Here is a 19,136-nt window from a genome sequence, read left to right as displayed (position 1 = left end):
ATACCATTTTGAAATGCCTTTCCCTCTATCTTCAAAGACTAACATACCCATGCCCACATTAAGTGCCTTAAGTGCACAAAGTAACAAGTGATGAACCCGTGCCCACTTTTCCATAGTAAGAAACAGTGCTTTGTAATCTCATCAACCATGCAGCATAAGAACATTGCTATTTCAGTCTTGTGTGGACCTACACGTAGAGCTCTTCTGGTAACACACAGGTGCCACCAACTTGCCAGCAGGAAAATTCCATAAGTTTGCATCTGTGTTACAGAAATACCATATGAAAGAGCTGCTGCACATTTTGCAAGCCCTCACCCACACATCAAACTTCCTGTTAGTTCAGCCTCTGCCATGTAAAGATTTTCACAGCATCGAGTTACAACACCAAGGCTAACGTGGTGCCCTGGATCCAGTTCTGGAATTCTCATCCATACTTAGCCAAAACTGCATAAAACAATAATAATAACGGAGCTTTGCTTCGGTGAGAAGTAACGAGGGAACTTTGTGTAGACCTGCCTTTAACTGGCACTATTGTCTAAAAAAGAAGACAAAATAACCTTGTGCTAGAAGTCAGGAGGAAAACTAACTGAAGAAGGAGCACATAGGAAACTAATCCCCAGGAAGTACTACAGAAGCATTTCGCTGGAGCTTAGACATACACACACACACACACACACATATATATATATATACACACACACATGTTTATATGGTGTTGGGGGGAGTTAGGGCAGCACTCTATGGGCGAGAGCACCAGGGTCCAGAACACTAAAGATTACAAGAGAATCTAGCACACAGCATTGAAACAAATGAGAAGAAGCACATGAGCACCAGTGCTGGCTATGCATCTCCTGTGTCCTCAGGGTAAAGGTTTGCACTTTAAGGCTTAACAAGAAAAGTATTTCTATGTCATTTTGGCATAGTTCTCTTTTTTCTGACAAGGAATGTCACAGTCAATGTCTTCTATGGGGATGATGTCATTCCTAACCTGGGGTTTTAACGCTCTGTGAGTTTACTCTTCATATCTAAAGTCAGTTACTGCAGGTTGATAGGCTGTATATCTTGTATTAATAAAAAAGTCTCAAAGAAAGACAGCAAGAAAAAAAAATCAACCTGTTCCAGGTTCAGAATGGACTGAAGAAAAACACTAGAACAATTGGCTAAGAACAAGACTTTGGCTTATGCTCTAACAAGGTGCTTAAACGTAATTGCAATTAATACTATCAATTGCTTGTAAGGCCACACACAGTTAGCCAGTACACGAGCAGACAGCAGTTCTACCTGATGTTCCTCTTCCCTCCTCTCTTACCCAGTTGTTTCCTTCACTCCTCAGGAGTCGTGCTTCACATTAAGCAATCTGGGCATTCTCTGCTTACTTTTCCAACACCTAGTACTGACTACTTGAATCAATTCAGGTTTTTATACACCATCCCAAAATAAATAAAAATACAAATAAAACCTATAATCACAGGCCTGGAACAAAGTCTTCAAACCAATGAAGTTAAAAATACGATACTGAATTTTGAGTGCAGAACTCACACTGGTTGCACTTTAATGACACTGGGGGACATTCTCAGTTGGTAGCACTTTGTAAAGCTTCAGGGCAGACACAGGGGTTAGCTGCTGCCTGCTGACAATCTGGCTCATTGTGCCTTGCTCAGAGAAGGCAGCCTTTCTATTTAACTGCAAGACATCTATTAAGCAGCTGTGATACATAGTGGTCACAGCGTAACACAGCTCTGGAAACCTGGGTGGCACGGAGCATTTGAGCATAGAAAGAGAATATGGCCTTTAAACTGATTTTCACTTTTCAATGGCATCAAGGCAAAGATCCACCTCCAGAAAGTGCCATCTATCTTGCTGTTCAACTTCTAATGATTTATAATTCCCCTAATAGGGGATTTGCATAAAAGCCCAGTTTTAAATGATGCTTTTACAAGTATACAGCAGATTTATCTTTTACAAGTACGTCAGCTTGCTTTATTGCACTTGCCTGTACTTGAAAGCTACAGTGACTGCAAATCAACAATATTAAGCCTCCTTTTCCTTCACAGAAGTGGGATAAACCTTTAGGCAAATTGCTAAGTGCACTGCTAAGCTTCTAAGCTTTCATGGCATTGATTCTCACATTGTAATAGCAATCTCAATCAGGTTTGGGGATTACTAGAAAGTTCTCATGCTATGTTATTTTCAGAACTAAACTTTCTTGTGAACCAGAACTGCAGTCTTCACCATTACCTAGAGTTGTGCCTCCTGATTTTTTCAGGATTTGGGAACACTGGGAATAAATTATGAGCTCAAGGCTGATGATGTCATGGGAAAGTAGAACGATCCTCCAAAAGGCATAGAAATCAGTTAGTATTCACAGATTCTTTGAAATCCTAGTGCAAATATCTGAGCTACGTAGGATAGAGCCCTAATAGCAATGGCTGATATCTAATGAGGAATTAGCTCCTCCAATTAGCCCAAAGTACATAAATTATTGGAACGGTTCATTTCTTTGAATACCCGTTATGGAGCACTTGCTAAGCTGACAGAAGTGAAAAGTTGATTATTCTACTTCTAAACAGCACGAGGTAAATATCCTTCCAGGCTCTTCTAGGCAAGCAATTTTAATCACTTGATTTTAGACAGTGCTGTCTCCTTGTAATCTCGTACACATCAATGCAAAAATCAACACTGCCTACAAGCATTTATTTTCAGAGAGAGTTTAAACCCTCAGCTAAGCCACACAAAAGTATCTGTAACACAGGAGGATAACTTCTACTGGACATAGGGAGGAAAAAAGAATATCAAGTGGAAGCATTTGTATACAGTACCTGAGTATCAGGATTAACAGTAGCAATATAACTGAGCAGGGCAGAAGGAGTTTCAGGAAGAAGTGGATACAGGTGGTTTTGGAAGCAACTGCACAGTTCTGCTCTCCACCAGGCAACATCTGGAAGCCACGCACAGGACAGAAAATCAGAAATCCTCTGGTAACAAATGGATGTTTCTTGGAGATCTTCTTTAGTCTGCAAAGAATCAGCAATTAAAATACATCAGTGATGGCAGTGGAGGCCTCCTGCTCTGTGCTGCACCATGTACCTGCAGCAGCTCTTTCTCTCTGCAACAATCCCAACCTCATGCATTTACCATAAAACTGCATTTCAGTGCCTCCAAACCCAAACCCTCATTTAACTCATAGCCTCCCAAACCATCACAACCTCTATCCCTTGACCCAGAGCTTCTAAACTTAGCCCCTCGCCCACAGAAAATGCACTCTTCCCACAGTTCTGCTGCGAACCTATAAAGTTTCCACTTCCAGGTCCAGTGACAGAACTGAAGGCCCTGACACTGTTTCTGACATGGGTGATGGACCTTGAGAGCAGATGCTGACCACACCACTCAGTCATGCCTGCACAGAAAGGATCACCCCACGAGCTGGGGACATGCTCCCATACAGACTTGCCTCTAAGACCCCCCTGGTGAAGGGGACAGGATGAATAGCATCACTGCTAATCGGAGTCCTTGATACACTCAGACTGCTCAGCTATAAAACTCCATCATAGATGACGATGGGAGAGTTAATAGTAATCTTCAGTTGGTAGCAAGACACTGGTACAAAATAACAGGCTCGTGACATCTGTCAGCCCACAAATATTATTCTGAATCACCTTATATACCATATTGAAGAGGGAGAAAACATCATAAACAGAACTATAAAGCAGTCAAACAACAAAGCATTGATTTGCAAAGGGCTTCATAAGGATAAAATGAAAATATTTTTTAATTTCAGGATTTTTAAAGATAATAGCATTAATATTGAAAACTGCATAGCTTTGTTACATTTTTCCATCATTTAACCTCTCCTCTGAGCCCTTTGCTCTTCCAAGTTGGTTCTTAATTAGAACAAAATTCATGACCTCAATGAGACCCAATCAGAAATGAACAGAATCAGCAATTATGCAAAGCATCTTTTCTACCTCGTCTATTACAGCAGCTAGAAAGGAGAGCTCAAGCAGTAAAGGTCTGCAAAAAGGCCCTCAAAATCCAGAGATGGAGATCGTGAGCTCTTCCAAACCACCAGGGCCATCAAGTGATCAAAGCGTGCAGAGAAGCTGCATGCTGCTGTGTGTGGTGCTAGCATGTCTAACTGGGAATGCTGAGCACATTCTTAGAAAGCATTCTCTGTACAAATCTAATTCCCATCACAAATGCCCATAAACACAACTTAGGATGCACGCAGAAATCACAAGAGGTGAGTGTATAAGCATTTGTTCTAACAACTCAAGAAACAAAACCACACAGGAATATTCAAATTTGCCTCATTCTCATCAGTTGTTTAGAAGGAAGACTGAAATAAAAACAAGGAAAACAAAAACACACCACCCAGAATGACATACACTGAATAAAACCTCGCAGAAACCCTTGATACAGGAATGGATGCCATTGTAATTCAGTAAGCCAAAAGCTGATCTTCTAAAGACAGCTTTTTCTCTGAGAAACCATTAGTAAATTCATAACCGTATGAAAGATGCACTCGGGACGTTCAGTCACATCAGGCTTGGGCATTATCAGTGAGGAAAGCTGCAGAAAGTGAAAACTTGCCCTCTCAATATAAGCAGATCCTCAGGCTTGTAGACTAGCAACCCAACATCTTCTGTAAACATCATATTCATATTGCATCCTGAAGAAAATCTATGGACAACTGTCGTTTTGCTGCTATCAATGAGATACAGAGACACAAAGATGGACGTTTCTTTCCTAGCATCAAGTGGGGAAATGGCTGCATCTAATATGTTGTGTAGTCTGTAAATGTCCATCGTCAGCACTGAAAGTGAACTCTGCATGTTGGAAACATTAAAATATCAATTTGTCATAATGCTGTTAGTTAAAATTGACAGTACTTGACATGTCTTCCTACATAATCTAGAAAACATAACTGAAACTTCCCTGCATTCTTTTAGTAGATGTGTCGAGAACTCTTGGGAACAGCTATTTTTCCTGGCTATTTGTATTTTGAAGGTAAACCTAGTAACTGGTTCATACAGTGCCCACAGGAAACAACTACAACAAGAACCAGTAAGTGTCACAACAGAAGAATTTTGTTAGCCAATTCAACCATTAAAATATCCTACATTAACTCTACAGCACAAGACTGAAGACCTGAGTAAGGAAAGTAAAATCTGCCGTGTTTCTCTCCAACAACAGCTCACGGGGAGACAGAACGCGTTGCTGTTGTTTTCTGTTTATCTCTGCTGTGGCTGACATTTCTGAAAGACTTTTGTTGTTCCTATCAACTTAAATCTCTGTTGGGGAAAGAGCAGCAGCTTTACAAATGCCTCAAGAAAGCAAAACTGACAAAAGCCATTGTTATCACAGTGACATCCAGTAGAGCTTCTAATGAGAGAAAACCTCATTTACACATAGCCTTGCTTTGAGCAACACCATTCGGATGAGTGGCATGTTCACCTCTCCCCATACCAGCTGAATTCAACAGCACTGTCCATGACTGTAAATAGGGCAGTAAAACAACATTTATAGTTTATACGTGGACTGGAAACTCCACGTGGCTCATTCTGCCAACCAGTGATATAACCCTGTCCAGCTCCAACCAAACGTTCAGAGCAATCTGAGCTTGCAGCTTCAGAAGTTCATTCAATTACTTGACCCTGGATACATATTTTGAGCATACCCAGGACTCAACAATTCTGATGCTTTGGCCAATTCCCCATCTGAAATTAGAGAGCAATAAGGCAAACAGACAAAAGGCAGGTCAGTCTCTGTTCCTCCATTTTCTTTGTTTCACAGAATACTTCTTGAATTCAGTCACCTTAGACAGCAATCAACATCAAGCCCTTGTCCAGTCCATCAGGGTGCTCTCTCTCATTAGCCCTGCAGCTTTTGCCAACAGATGGATGAACATTGACAGAAAAGTTGCTTATTGTTTTGAGGTTGTTTTTTTCAGTAGTATTTTAATCATGACATTTGTTGCCAGCATCAATCATTTACTTGTGTGAGCACTGGAGCCACAGCTGTCATACTCCAGGCTTTATGATACATCATGGGAAATTCAATCTTTACTGCTCATAGGCAGACAGTTGCAAGCAAAGAATGCTTGCTGCAGCTGAGCAAGGGAAGCTTAAGCATGTTTTGAAAACATGTTTATACCCTCTTCTTCCATTTAAGAATTATGTGCTGGTAGGAATAGAAAACCCAGCCACTGTTTGCCAAAGCTACAAGGGTTGCTTTGAGTGAGCTGGGAGATGCTTGCATACCCAGCAAAGGACATGGCCAGCATCTCAGATAAGTTTATTCTGTAACAGGAATGTTATTCGTGCAAGTGACTTGTGGGAGATCACAGGTATGCAAGGACCACTGTTCACCAAATATGCCTGGGATATCTCCCATCGATACGACATAGGTGTAGGTGTCTGCACCAGGCAGGATTAGCAAGGCCACAGTAGGTCTCAGGGCAGTACCTAACAAGCAGTATTCAAAGAGGAAAACAAAACAGATGCATCAAGATGCTCAGAGAATCAGCCTAGTTCAAATTAGCTCAGCTGAAAAACAGAACCAACAAATTAGGACCCAGAGTTGCCACATCAAAGCTCCCCTGTTTTCAGGACACAAGCTCATATCATGCCTTATGTTACAATGTGCCACCTACACATGCTAGATTTCAGCTTGTGTGCTAGACCTTTCAGCTTGGTGTTTTGTTGTACAACACAGACACTATAGTCTAGCAGGACAGAAGGAACAGGATCTCAAGTCCTTCATCTGGGCCCCGACTCCTGGGAGTTGAATAGCAAGACAATATTCCCTCACGTAAGTCACATTCTTCACATGGTTAAAAAATTACAGCACAAAACATAATACATGTCAAAGATAGGTCTCCTCTGGATCCAGGCAAATCTCTGCACCATGAGGTTACAGCCACCAAAAACACATTAACAGTTAATGAGCAGCAGAAACAAAAGTCTTCGCTATATAGAGCTGGTTTCTCATCTGCACAAAATCAACATAACTGAGGACAGATTGAGCTGGCAATTAGCTGCAAGCAGTCCTTCAGTTCCCACAGTCCTGGGCTTCATTCTAATTTAGAGCAGCACTTACACTTTTCTACCCTGGCTCACTGAGATTTGAACTTAAATTGGCATACCCAAACCTGGTTTTTAGTGAAAAGTAGTGGTAACAGCCTATGGCAATTCTGTATGACTACCACATTTAAATGCTGCTTACTTTAATCATCTTTAACTTTTCTTGAATCAGCATCAAGTCCTGGGTTGGAGATTCATCTGTTGGCATTAGACAGGCAGACAGGGCCAATCCATCCTCTTGCCAGGTCTGCTGTAGACCTACTGCCTGAAATGGAGTTTTGGGTCCACCTTTCATTTTCACAGGAGGCACCTGTAAATCCATTTGAACAGAATTTCATTTTTTCAGATGGCTGTATTTAGAGGCTGAAGATAACCCCCTTATCTTGCTCTGTTGCTTCTGAGTAGAGCCACATAATGTATAATAATCCAGGGAGCACTCTCACTTGATTAGTGGATTAGCTGAGGTTTAGCCAATAGGAAAATCAATAACAACAAATTAAACAGGAATAACATGTAGGCTCTGGTAAGTCAAAGGATTTATTTTATCAGCAAGAACTCTCATAACTTGCACACTCTAACTTCTACCAGTTTCACTATGTGAAAGGAAGAACCTACATTTCCTCCCAAGCGTAGCAAGAACTGAAAACAGAGTTCCTGTCAACACTGTCCATTCATGTCAGAGTGGTGCTGTGTGCTGCCTTTATTAACTGTAATGAGATAATACAACCTTAATTCAAAAAAATCAATGCTAAGTGATTACATCATTCTGAGGAGCTAGTGCAGGCTTTAGAATAAGCCTTCATCATTCATGCAAGTGAATCCACATAGTGGTTAGACTTGAGGCAATTCCTTTTTGATGGATTTTCTTATGTGTACTCCTTTGTGAGAGGCATTCTATCTACCAATATACATATGTATCCCCCTTGTTTTGGATCCAAAAGGGACTTCTGCCAATCCCAAGATAGCATCTTCTGAAGATAACAGTTTAGTGCCAGAGACAAGACTTCAGGAGGATAGATAACTCACTGGCCCATAATGCTGCCCAAAGTAGAGCGGAATACATGAGAAACTGGGCTGAAAAGAGACAGAAAAGATGAATGAGACAGTCCGGGGAGGCATCATAGTGCTGCAAAACATCCCAAAACCTGGATAGCAGGGGAAAGAGTGCAAAGAACTTTGTGAATATTATACACAGGCAATCAAAGCAGTCTAGCAAGAGAAGCAGGCATGTGAGACAAAGACCCCTCACCCAGATCATGTACTAGATGAAGTATGCATTACAGAACTGCAATTCTTCGCCAGGGTTCTGGTGAATACAGAAAGCACTTAAGCCTTGTCATGGTTTATACCATCACCATGATCTCTAGATGAATTAACAGCTTTGTATTTACTGCATACATAAAACAAAGCTATTTATAGTGAGATAAGTGCTTTTAAAAATATGTTCTTAACACAGGGCAGGCATGCATTTTCAAACTGCTATATAGGTTAGTGGCATCACTCACAATAGCACTACCAAGTCCTTGACTGCTTTGAACACTGGTTTTGCATAGGAATTTCCACAGCAATTCTGCTACTGGGGAATGCTTATGTTTAGAATACTATGTTCTCCACTGTTAGAAATCAGCATATCTTCAAGAAAAATCAATAAGGATATGTTGATTTACATATGCCAGGAAACCAGCAAGACAGTGGAATTACACAGATGCAGATGAGAACTGGGTCTAAAATGCTTGAACTTCTCTTTCATTAAAGAAACACAGATTCTTTCTCATTGCTATCCAACAGCTGTTTGGGAACTGCAGGTTATGAAATCAATTTGTGGCTTTTTATCCCAGTTTGTATGAGGCACAAAGACCATCACAACACTTGACCCTGCAGTCCCAGCAGAGCAACACTGAGTCCCAGCGGCTGAGATACCTTTTCATGCTTGAAGAGAGCTGCTGCAAGTCAGAGCTCAGGATTTTTGTGTGGGAGTAAAGGGAAGAAAGCTCACACTTCAGCTGATGATGAGCTAACTATTTTCTGAATGGAAGATTCAGACTCTGGGGCTGCTCAAGTGGCAATTTTCACTAGTACTGAAGTAACACTACAGAACGTTAGCAAAGTTTTAATGGAAGCGTGAACATCATTAACAATTAATAGTATTTAAGTGGAGTTTAAGTGACTTAAAAGCCTCGTGCATGCTGTCCACTCAGGGTGAAATTTACCTTGAGTGCATGAATTGATATGCCAGTGTCTTTAACCAGAGAAAAGAATGAGGTCAACAGCCAAGGAGGGGTGGGGGAAGGAAAAAACAGTTTGTTTTTCTAATTCCCCTAGAAGAAAAGAGTAACAACAGATTAATAGAAGTGAGGAGAAGGGGTTTTCTTTGGAAGGGAAAAAGGTGTGAACCAAAGGACAATTAAGATGAAATAGACCATCGCTTATTTATAGCCCCCTTGACTTTCAGAAAGGATCTGTTCTTGATTAGAAGTTGTGAGAAAAGCAAAAGGAAAGAAATGATTGTTTTGATTAGGACAGTAATTAGTCCTCTGCTTTCAGTGGTTACTTCTGATTATTTGGAGTTGAGCTCACCACTTTTTTTTTTTTTTTTTTAGAGCCAAACTTATTTCTTTTTAATTTTACTTTCAGCACCATGTTCTTTGTAAAATACAGGCATGATCCAGCTGGACTTTGGTTTACTTATTTTAAGGCAATCTAGGACATAATTTCCCCTTAGCTTAGCTGTTCTGCAGCTGTTGGAAAAAGGTAATTTCAAGAATCTATTCACTGGAGGGAAAAGCACGTCCCTTATCATGCAGAAGCTTCTTTTGTGCACTGTCACTGCATGTACTCACTAGAGATAGAAGCCATGTCACAAGGGCACGGTAGATGTCAGCTGCTCTCAGTGCAACGCTACGCATTGGTCCACTGCTCTCATCTGTGGGTACCCGGCCAGAACTCGACAGCCAAACTGCCATCAGCAGCTCTTCATCTCTCACACTGTCCCGTCCAGGCAGCCTGTCAACAACTGGCAAATAAGAGGTTTCCTGTAAAAGAAATAAATAGGAAAATGAATATAATTTGAATTACTGGAACTGTATTCATTATCCCAGATGAATTATACTCATTGCCAACACAGGACGGGCAATTAATATCTAGTGAGCACTTATCAGAGAGGAAGCAGAAGCCATAGAAGGTGGCTCATTATATCAGGGACACCTTCCAGAACACCCCAGGTTTTCTTGGAGCTGTTACATGGATCTTCATTTAGTCTAATACTGCTTGTTAAATGGAAGGCCAGGTGGTCACAGCTGGATACAGTTTGATCAAATTAGTTTTACATTCTTTAAGATTGTGTTAATTATTATTTTTTTAATTAGTGAAACACTTTCAAAACAATCATGACAGAAGTGTCAAAATTCTCCACTATTTTCTGCTTCATCTAACATGCCTCATCCACAGAGGATGTTACATTTAGCTGAACTCATTTCTTTTCTCTGCTTCAGCACTGATACTTGGTTATTCAGGATGCAAAGCCCTCTCCTTTGGGACCTATTCTTTAGCAAACAGCCCCAAGCTAGAGTTGTGAGATTATAGTTTATGGGATCACCATTCTTCACCCAAAGACACAGTAGCTGCTGCTGTAATTGTTAGCTGGTTTGCTACTTCTATCTCTATCCTGCTGTCCTGACATTCCTCCTGTAAATTAGGAAGCTAGTCTCAAAAATCAGAAATAATTTCTAGTATACATAACAGCATTATTCCTCAGCAATTATGATCCTTTAATAAGGACCCAAAGGGCCTCCCCAAGGCACCCTGTGAGCATTCGTTCTACGGGTATGGCAGGTATTCATTTACAAAGAGCTGGAGCTGTTTATGGTGTATCTGTTTCCTAGCTACTCGTTACAGCATCACATGAAGGCTATGCTCCTCACTGCAGGGTCAGCAAAGTGCAGCACGACCACGCTTCCCATGCACGTCAATACAATCAGCCAACAGACTAAACTGCTAATTGAGGTGAGCAAAATTCATCTGAAATGACCTACCACAGTATGAGACCAGCAAGCATCCCGCTCTGTGAGCACAGCAAGAACACAGCGAGGGCAGAAGGGTGCTAAGGAGCAGCTGGGCAGTTGTGTTCTCAGATGCTCCAAGGAGCCCTTAATGAGGATGCCTGCCCACACCCTTACACTGAATTAACCTTAATTTGATTTACCTGAATTCACTATGGGAGCAAAATAAGCTAAATCCAATTAAAGCCACTTTAATTCTGAATTAGAATGTTCACAAGCAGACCTACTGTGTTGCCCGGTTATTTTGCTGCTAATGTGTCTGCCACAGACACAGTGCTACCTAAAAGCAACTGCAAGTTTCATTTGGTAGTACTAAATAGTCACACAAATATTCCAATGCTGCAGATCTGCATTAACTAATGTAGTCCTGAGGAGCTAACAGAGCTTTGGAAACACCATCACAATTCTCCAAGGAAAACACTTGAAATGAAAGTTGGAGATTTTCAGGAAAGTATGGCTTTCTTCTGCACTCTGTATTGGAGAAATGTTTTCTCCTTCCTGTCTCAACAAGCAAGTTGGGAGCACCATAAGTGACAGGCAGCAACACCAGAGCTAAAGATTAAACTGCTATCTACTGATGCTTATGCAGCAATTTCAAACTACTCCAAATTTGTTTGGCCCACCAGCACGGGACTCAGCTGATTTTGGTCAGGAAGTTCACTAAGAATTGCAGTTCTCTCCTTATTAAGGTTCCTCCTGAGAGTGAGGGAGGTTTTGAATGCTGCTCCTTCCCCTTTCCTCCCTCTGTCAGCCTCCTTACTCCAGGAAGGGCCAAGGTATAGAAGTTAATTGCAGAAATATTAATGAACAAAAAACTGAAAGGGAGCTCATCCTACCTAACTGCAGGCAAGAACTGCTGAAGTCAGTGACATTAAGTGCTTTCTTAATATGCTTTCCCTCAGCATTGGCCAATTAGACCCATTACCCTAGTCTATCTATGAAGAGAGTCCAATTTCTCTACATACGATGCTAGCTTTTGTGACAGTATTAGATTACAAAAAAGACAAAAATGACTCAAATCCTGGGCTATTTTTGGCTGCTCTGGCTAGAATTGCGCTGTCAATCACACACAGGCCTGCAGCTGATGGTACTCAAGTACCAGCAATTACCCTGGAGTAAATAAGATAAAATTTCCTATTTCCAAAGCGCTTGCTATTTTATTTTTTGCAATTGCAGTTTACAACACTGCCGCTTACAACTCTCCAGCTTGATTTTCCAAATGCCCCCTCACACTCAGTTCTGGCCATCCTACTCCACCTTAATACAAAAACAGTGCAAGAAGCAACACCAGCCAAAAGAACAGCATGCTTCTTTGTGTCACTTTATGTAAAAATTTAAGTCCCCCCCCCATCTCAAAACAAAAAGAAACCACATCAAAAAGAAGTGTGAAATGAGTTGCAAGATACCTTAGGAATACCCATATCTTGCAGCACACAGCTACAGTAGTGCTGAAGTTATGTGCACGGAGGCACAGCCCCAAAATAAACTATATCACTTAAAAAAACCCTTCAAAATACACAATCTGAAGGGATGTGCACAGTCAATCATCTAAGAAGTGCTATTTTATCTCTTTTTTTTTAATTGGAGCTGTTTATAACCACAGCAAGCTGAAGCTTAGTAGAGGCAAGTTTGTCAGCCAAGATTAATGTCATTTTGTTTCTAATAAAACAGCTCTAATTGGTTAAATGATGCTTTTGTTGATGGGTTTTGAAAAGACCAGTTGGCATTGCTTTTTCTATGCCTGCATACCGGATTGGACAAACAGCTCTGTTGTACTAAAAGTGGGAAACATTATCAAAGCTGTTAGAGAGTGGAATGACAGAGGGGCAGCTCAGGCTTTGCTGCTGGTTTCCAGCTAGGCACAGAGATGAGAGCAACCACCAGCAGTTGCCATCCAACTGCTGCTGAAAACCACACTACAGCACACAGCTGGAAAGTTCACTTATATATTTCAGAGAGATCTAAGAAAGCAATCAGTATTTCTCAATAGAGTCAGCCCACTCGGTCTGAGGGTTATCTCTCAGTGGAAAGGTAGGTCAGGGAGAAGCACACTTTTTAACAGAGTCAGTTTTGCTTTTGGAGCTATAGAAAACTTCAGCATTTCCCTTCTAGCACCTTTTCCAATACAAACTAAACTGATGCTAATGCTGAAGGAAGATATCACATTCAAAAGGTACTTCCTACTATGCTGAGAAGACCCTACAGCAGCGAGAGCTAAATCAAAGCATCCCCTGCATGTAAAACAGATTAAGTTATGCTTACAAAGTCTCCTCCTTCTTCACTGGAGGAAGTGAACGAGGGGGAAGGGGAGGAATAGGAGGAATCTTACTCTCATTGGCTGGAGGCTTAATCAAAATAATTGTTTTCAGCCATGTCTAAATTTATCCTTCTATGTCATCCGCACCCGAGCTTGGATCACAGATTTCAGAGGCAATCCCTGATGAATGGTAAATTACTGACTGCAGAGATCTTCTGCCAAAGGATACATCTGCTGTGCGTTTGTAAATGTGATCTGATTTCTAGGTACTTCAGCAGCTCCAGCTAATTTCTCTAATGAAAATTCTGTGCTCTTATGCTGAAATTGCTCTAGCATTGCATGTTCCTGCTTTGCAGTGGGCAGAGCTCACAATACAAAACACAAGCATGCTGATTATGTGGTTACCCATCTATTTTCCCTTAAGTTAATGTAGGACAGTAGATGGTTAGGATAGTTAGGATGCACTTCACATTTCCATCCCTCTCCCTAAACCAAAGCAGATAACACTGTTTCATGGTGTCTAAAAAATCCTGCATCCAATGAAGACATATTGGAAATATCACGTGTTTGTTCATTTTCATTCTGTGGGGAAGGAAAAATGATGACAATGCCATCTGCTAGATTATCTGAAATTCCACATTAAGTTGTGGAATAAACCCTGAAACCATTCAAAGAACTGCTTTATCATTGAAAAGTGGGAGCAATGGATAAGAATGAGGAAAGTATTTGCATTTCCTGTACGCAACTGGCAGAACATACTGTAATTATGAAGGCAACATTTAATAACAAAAAGGAGAGCATGATTGATGTTAATGGTCTGAATGGTCTTTCTGTTAATGCAGTTTTGTACTAGATTCACTCTATAGAGCACGAATGGCTCCTGAATATCAAACGTGCTGAGGTTATGGACCTGAAAAATACGATGGTGGCAAAATATTATTGAAATCTTCTGACTTGAACTGAGCTTCAGATTGCCAAAATGGAGGAGGAATGATCCTCCAAAACAGATTGCTCTGCCAGAGTGAGATTGTAGGAATCCAAAGAGCTGAGCAATGGAAGCACGATTTGCTGTGATCTCTGTAGATCTGCAGTTAGGAATTACATATGTGTTTAAGTTAAAAAATAATGAAGAATATTTCTTTGCTGAAAATTATCTTCCTATTCTGCACAGTTAATCTTAGTCTTGGTCTTAAAGAATACGATCTCTCCTGATTCAGAAGGAACCACTTATCCATCTCTGGCATCACAGAGGAGCTAACACCAGCCATCACTTCTGCTGAAGCATGAACAGGGCAAAGCATCAGAGAGAAACATCAGCAGAAATTACTGCATACAGAAGCACAGTTCAGAGGTGTCACACAGATGTGACACTAAGCTCTGCTTGGCACAAGAACCATAGACAGCAAAATTCATTGTGCACACCTTCTCATGTTGCTGCCATCTGAGTATTGCTAACTCGAAGTGCCATCTAAAGTAGCATTACATCCACCACAGCACTGGCAGACAGCTAATGATAGGTAGGATCAGTTCTATTTCTGGCTAAAAACATATTAGTGTTCTACAACAATCTCTTCTCATCCTATCCATACTATTCTATCCTCAATTCCCTATAAGGAAATTCTCTTCCACTTCACTAGAATTAATAGCTCATCTGTGCTAGCAGAAAATGTATAAACCTTCTGACATAAGAGTCAAGGACACAGCGCGAGGATTACATAAGCAAAGAGTGTGGTCATTCAGGATCACAGGCAGGAAAGGCTTTTGGGGCCAAAATTCATTATGCATCTATTCTGCTATCAAAACAAGCATTTGCTCCCAAATAAGAAGAATCTTTTACTTCAGACTATGCTCTCTGTCCTAACCTGCTCACTTCTGGCTGTGCTGTCAGTATTCCTAATGCGAGTTCACAGCATTGCCCTTGTCATGCTTACTCTCTCATATATGCCAGAGTGACTTACTGTGATTTCTTACTCTGTCCTGGGTCTGGAACATTATTACTATCAGTCTTACACAGCCAGCTAGTGCTCTTTCCTGGACAACACATTCCTACCTAGTCTGAGTTCACTAGATCGTAATGCTATGAATGAAAAAAGAACACCTATCAGTCAGCAGTGATGGGGAAAGCACAGTGACTATGACTTCCTTGACAGTATTGCTCCTTGAAATACATAATTAGAACATTCTATGTGCTAATGAGTGCTTAACGCCTGCTAGGAGCACGTGTCAAATACCAGCCTAGTTTTCAAATGACTGAAGACAATTCCAGCCCAATTCTAACCTTCACGAGAACGCAGAACATTTGTGTGGTTATGAAGTATGCTAACAAAAACTGTTTAGAAATGGGTATTTTTCACCTAAATGTATTCACACACACACACAAAAAAAATAATCTGTATAAATGGCAACAAATCTGAGTGCAGCTAAAAACATCCACATAACTGGCACAAGTGAATGGTAAGATGCTGCTGTTTTACACACAACTTCTTTATTTGCTAGACGTGGGTAAAGTGTCTGACAAAGGCTCAACTCCTCAGGTAAACAAAGAAACACGCTGAAAATTGCTCTAAAATCTAAATCAAAGTAGCACCAAATCCCATTGATTTTGTTTGCTTTCTGAGACATAACCATTACAAATGAGCAGTGCCTTTTCCATGATTGGTGTTTACATTCAGTGTTACTATAAAGGGATTCAGAGCTTTGCTGTGCTGGTGTTCTAAGCACACGGAACAAAAAGTTCCTGCTCTACTGAGTTCCTGCTCCTGGTTAACAAACAACAGCTGAAATAAATAAGAAGTTCAATTACAGATCTCACGTAAGGGCAGGACTGGGAATTAGGAACTTGTGCTTTTCTCCTGGCTCTGGGATGGATTACTTCTCTATGAAACTGCAGATGTAATATTCCTTTATCCTAGTTGCTCACTAGCTACAGTAATCATCAAAAGCCTGTAACACACTTCAAAAAGAAATGGTGTAAAATTATCAAGAAACTTTCAGAACTCATTTCTGTTCCTTCCTCCTCTGTTCTTCAGCCGATTTCCAACTGCCTCACAAACAAAGTGTGCAGTCATTTCCATACATGCAGCAAGGAAGGAAATTGTACATGGACACGTTGAAATACTGAACAGGGCATAGAATGGTCCTCAGCCACCTGGAAGTGAGGCTGCTGTTTGGAACATGCTCCTGGCTGCCTTTAAATACTGCTGGCAGAGCTCTAGTTTGATACTCCAGGAGATTCACTATAAACTTAACTGGAATAAATTTATCTATTTATGTACATTGACTTGGTATTCTATGGAAATCCCACAGGAAAAAAAAGAAGAGGGGAGCTAACTATGCTGTCTCAAGCCCTTCTTCAGCTCCCACAGTCACAGCACTCTTCAACACGTCAGCTTCCAATTTAGAGTGTGTCCAGCTTGTCACACAGGCTCTGTGGCCCTGCATCCAGCTGCAAAATGCTATATATGTGCAACTCTTTGGGCCTGTTTGCTGCCCTGCAGAATTAGCATGGGTTATCTGTGATTTTGAGAACTGCTAAGTGCTTACACCTCTACTGATTCTGGTAGGAACTCCAGGTACTCTGCACGTAGCTGGGCAGAGCTTTCGGTTTTGCAGTAAAAATAACTGCAGGATTCTTCCACTTGGTAATTTCAGATAAAGCCTTGAATTCTTTTCAACATCCCTGCCACTAAGAATAATGTTTCTGTAATTAATTCCTGTAATAATGTGCTTACAAGCCATGACTGAGTTTACCCTTCAACATAGGGCTGTAGTTCAATCCAAATGGTAACACTAAACAAGAATGCATGAGAAAAACTAGGAATACATTTAAACCACAAGGCTTATTTAACAACAGTGTTATAGCTGTATCAGCCATGCCTGTACAGCCACTTAGAGAAGCAGAGGGCCGGATTCAGCCCCCTTTCAGCTACAGATATTCTCACAGATCACACCTGTGAGATTAGACTGGGAGTTCTGAGTTTCAAGATACGCATGGCAGAAAGTATTGCCCTAAATACATAAACGTGACTGGTACTTATTCATATGCCTTGTGACCTTGTGGTAGCTATCCCTCCTGTCACACACAGGACCTGTCAAAGAACAAGACCTGAAAAAGACACAAAGTACAACAGTATCTTTCTCCTCCTGCCCACTTCTAAATGAAAAACAGATATTAGCCCATGGGCATTTTATTTTATTGCCTTCTCTTTAAGTTTAACCTGAAGCATTCTGCCAATGTAAATAGAGGAGTGTTTAGGACCTCTACTGGCAGCAGGTTCATGCACGTAATTCTGGAAAATGTATTTTTTTTTTTTTTTTAGCTTAGATTAACCTCTGCCTTAAGCAACAAGAATGAATCTGTCAAGACCATCCATAAGTATATTCAATAATAAGCCTAAACTCATTTTAATCATCTCCAAGAAGTGCCAGGGAATATAAAGAACTAAATATTTCACATTTTCCTGGGGCCACTTCAAACTTTCACTAGAGAAACAGCACTAAAAAAAAGAATCTCTTCTTTGGAATGACTTGACTGCCTATTCATTCCAAAACTGGAAAATGCAACAGACAAAGGTGGGAACTTGTGCAAAACAAGCAGGCTGGGTCTGTGTGGAAATTTAGTTGGAAAATATGGCATTTTGGTGGTCCTGCTGGGTTCAGTACAGGAGGAAGAGTTTCCTGGTTCTGAGCCTAGATGCAGCTATGCGGCTTGAGAAACCTGCTGAAGCAGACAAGAGGTCATTAAAGCAGGGTTAGTGTATGCCATTTTTAACTGCTCTGGTTGTATGCACAGAAGTGGTGTCAGTAGGATGTAAAGTTCATAACTTGCCTTTAATGTACTCTAACAGTGCCAAAGCACACACTTCCATAACATCAATTACTCTGAGAAACCAAAGAGCAAGCAAGCACACTGCCCATCTAAAGGAAGTTGTTCACAACAAAGGCTTCTAAGGCTGGAGTTCTCTGCTTTGCCTGTTAAGGCAAATCCTTGGGATGCCTCTGTGTCATCATGGGCCATGGCAGAGACAGTAGCAGCCTCAGCTCCTCTAGCTTGCTAACTACAACCAAGGAGAGCATAAACCAGCTGAGTTTAACCTAAGCAAAAAGCACCATACCAGCAAATCCTCCCATTTCTTACTCTGGTACTATGTGGGAAGATGAAGAGGAGGCCAGAAACACAGGCTCAGTGCCAGGTAACAGTTGCCTATGCTAGAAAAACATTTTCTTAGGAACTTCCACACAATTCCAAATCCTGTGTGCTGGACTGGTGGCACAAACAGGAATTTTGGCCTCCTTCTTATCAAGCTAAATTTAACTACATCATCTCTAATTGCTTTAGTTTATTTTTAAGCCTTTCTTGAGTTGAGACAGCAGGTTCATTAAGTAGAAAAGATTTTAGTCTTCCTCCAGGAGCTCATTAAATACCTCACTGTGTGAAAAGGGAGGAATTCAGGGGCCATCTGCTGGCTGCCTGGCACATCACTGCTGGCCGCAACCCCAGAGTCAGACCAAGACTGAGAAGCTGTGGAGTGAAGAACAAGCCAAACTCAGCTCCGAGGCCAGAAACAGATTTAGTGTAGGAAATACGCTAATTTTTACTGTTGTTGTTGTTTTCTTTTTTAATCATAGTAAAATAGGAAGGGCTGAATGGTCGGTTCAGTTACCTTCACGCAGGTGTAAGTGCAGTGATTAGTTTAGTGTAAATGAAAATAACAATTGGTCACAACTTGACTTAAAATT

The 19,136-nt window shown here is 41.0% G+C and overlaps 1 protein-coding gene across 6 annotated transcripts in view; it reads right to left on the bottom strand.

Annotated features, from left to right (window-relative positions):
• DNAAF8 (dynein axonemal assembly factor 8) overlaps positions 1–19,136 on the bottom strand; it is an 84,206-nt gene that overhangs the window by 47,866 nt on the left and 17,204 nt on the right. For 5 of the 6 annotated variants that reach the window (XM_004945394.5, XM_040647720.2, XM_040647718.2 and 2 more), the window contains 3 exons: positions 9,923–10,114; positions 7,225–7,392; positions 2,820–3,014 (listed from right to left, as the gene is read on the bottom strand). In XM_004945394.5, the coding sequence (XP_004945451.4) occupies positions 2,820–3,014; positions 7,225–7,392; positions 9,923–10,114 (555 nt within the window). The remainder of the gene's footprint in view (positions 1–2,819; positions 3,015–7,224; positions 7,393–9,922; positions 10,115–19,136) is intronic. The other variant, XM_040647721.2, reaches the window with a different exon arrangement.

This window comes from Gallus gallus, chromosome 14 (genome assembly GCF_016699485.2).
Source record: "Gallus gallus isolate bGalGal1 chromosome 14, bGalGal1.mat.broiler.GRCg7b, whole genome shotgun sequence".
Classification (NCBI taxonomy): domain Eukaryota; kingdom Metazoa; phylum Chordata; class Aves; order Galliformes; family Phasianidae; genus Gallus; species Gallus gallus.
This window is presented reverse-complemented; position numbering and strand designations above follow the sequence as displayed.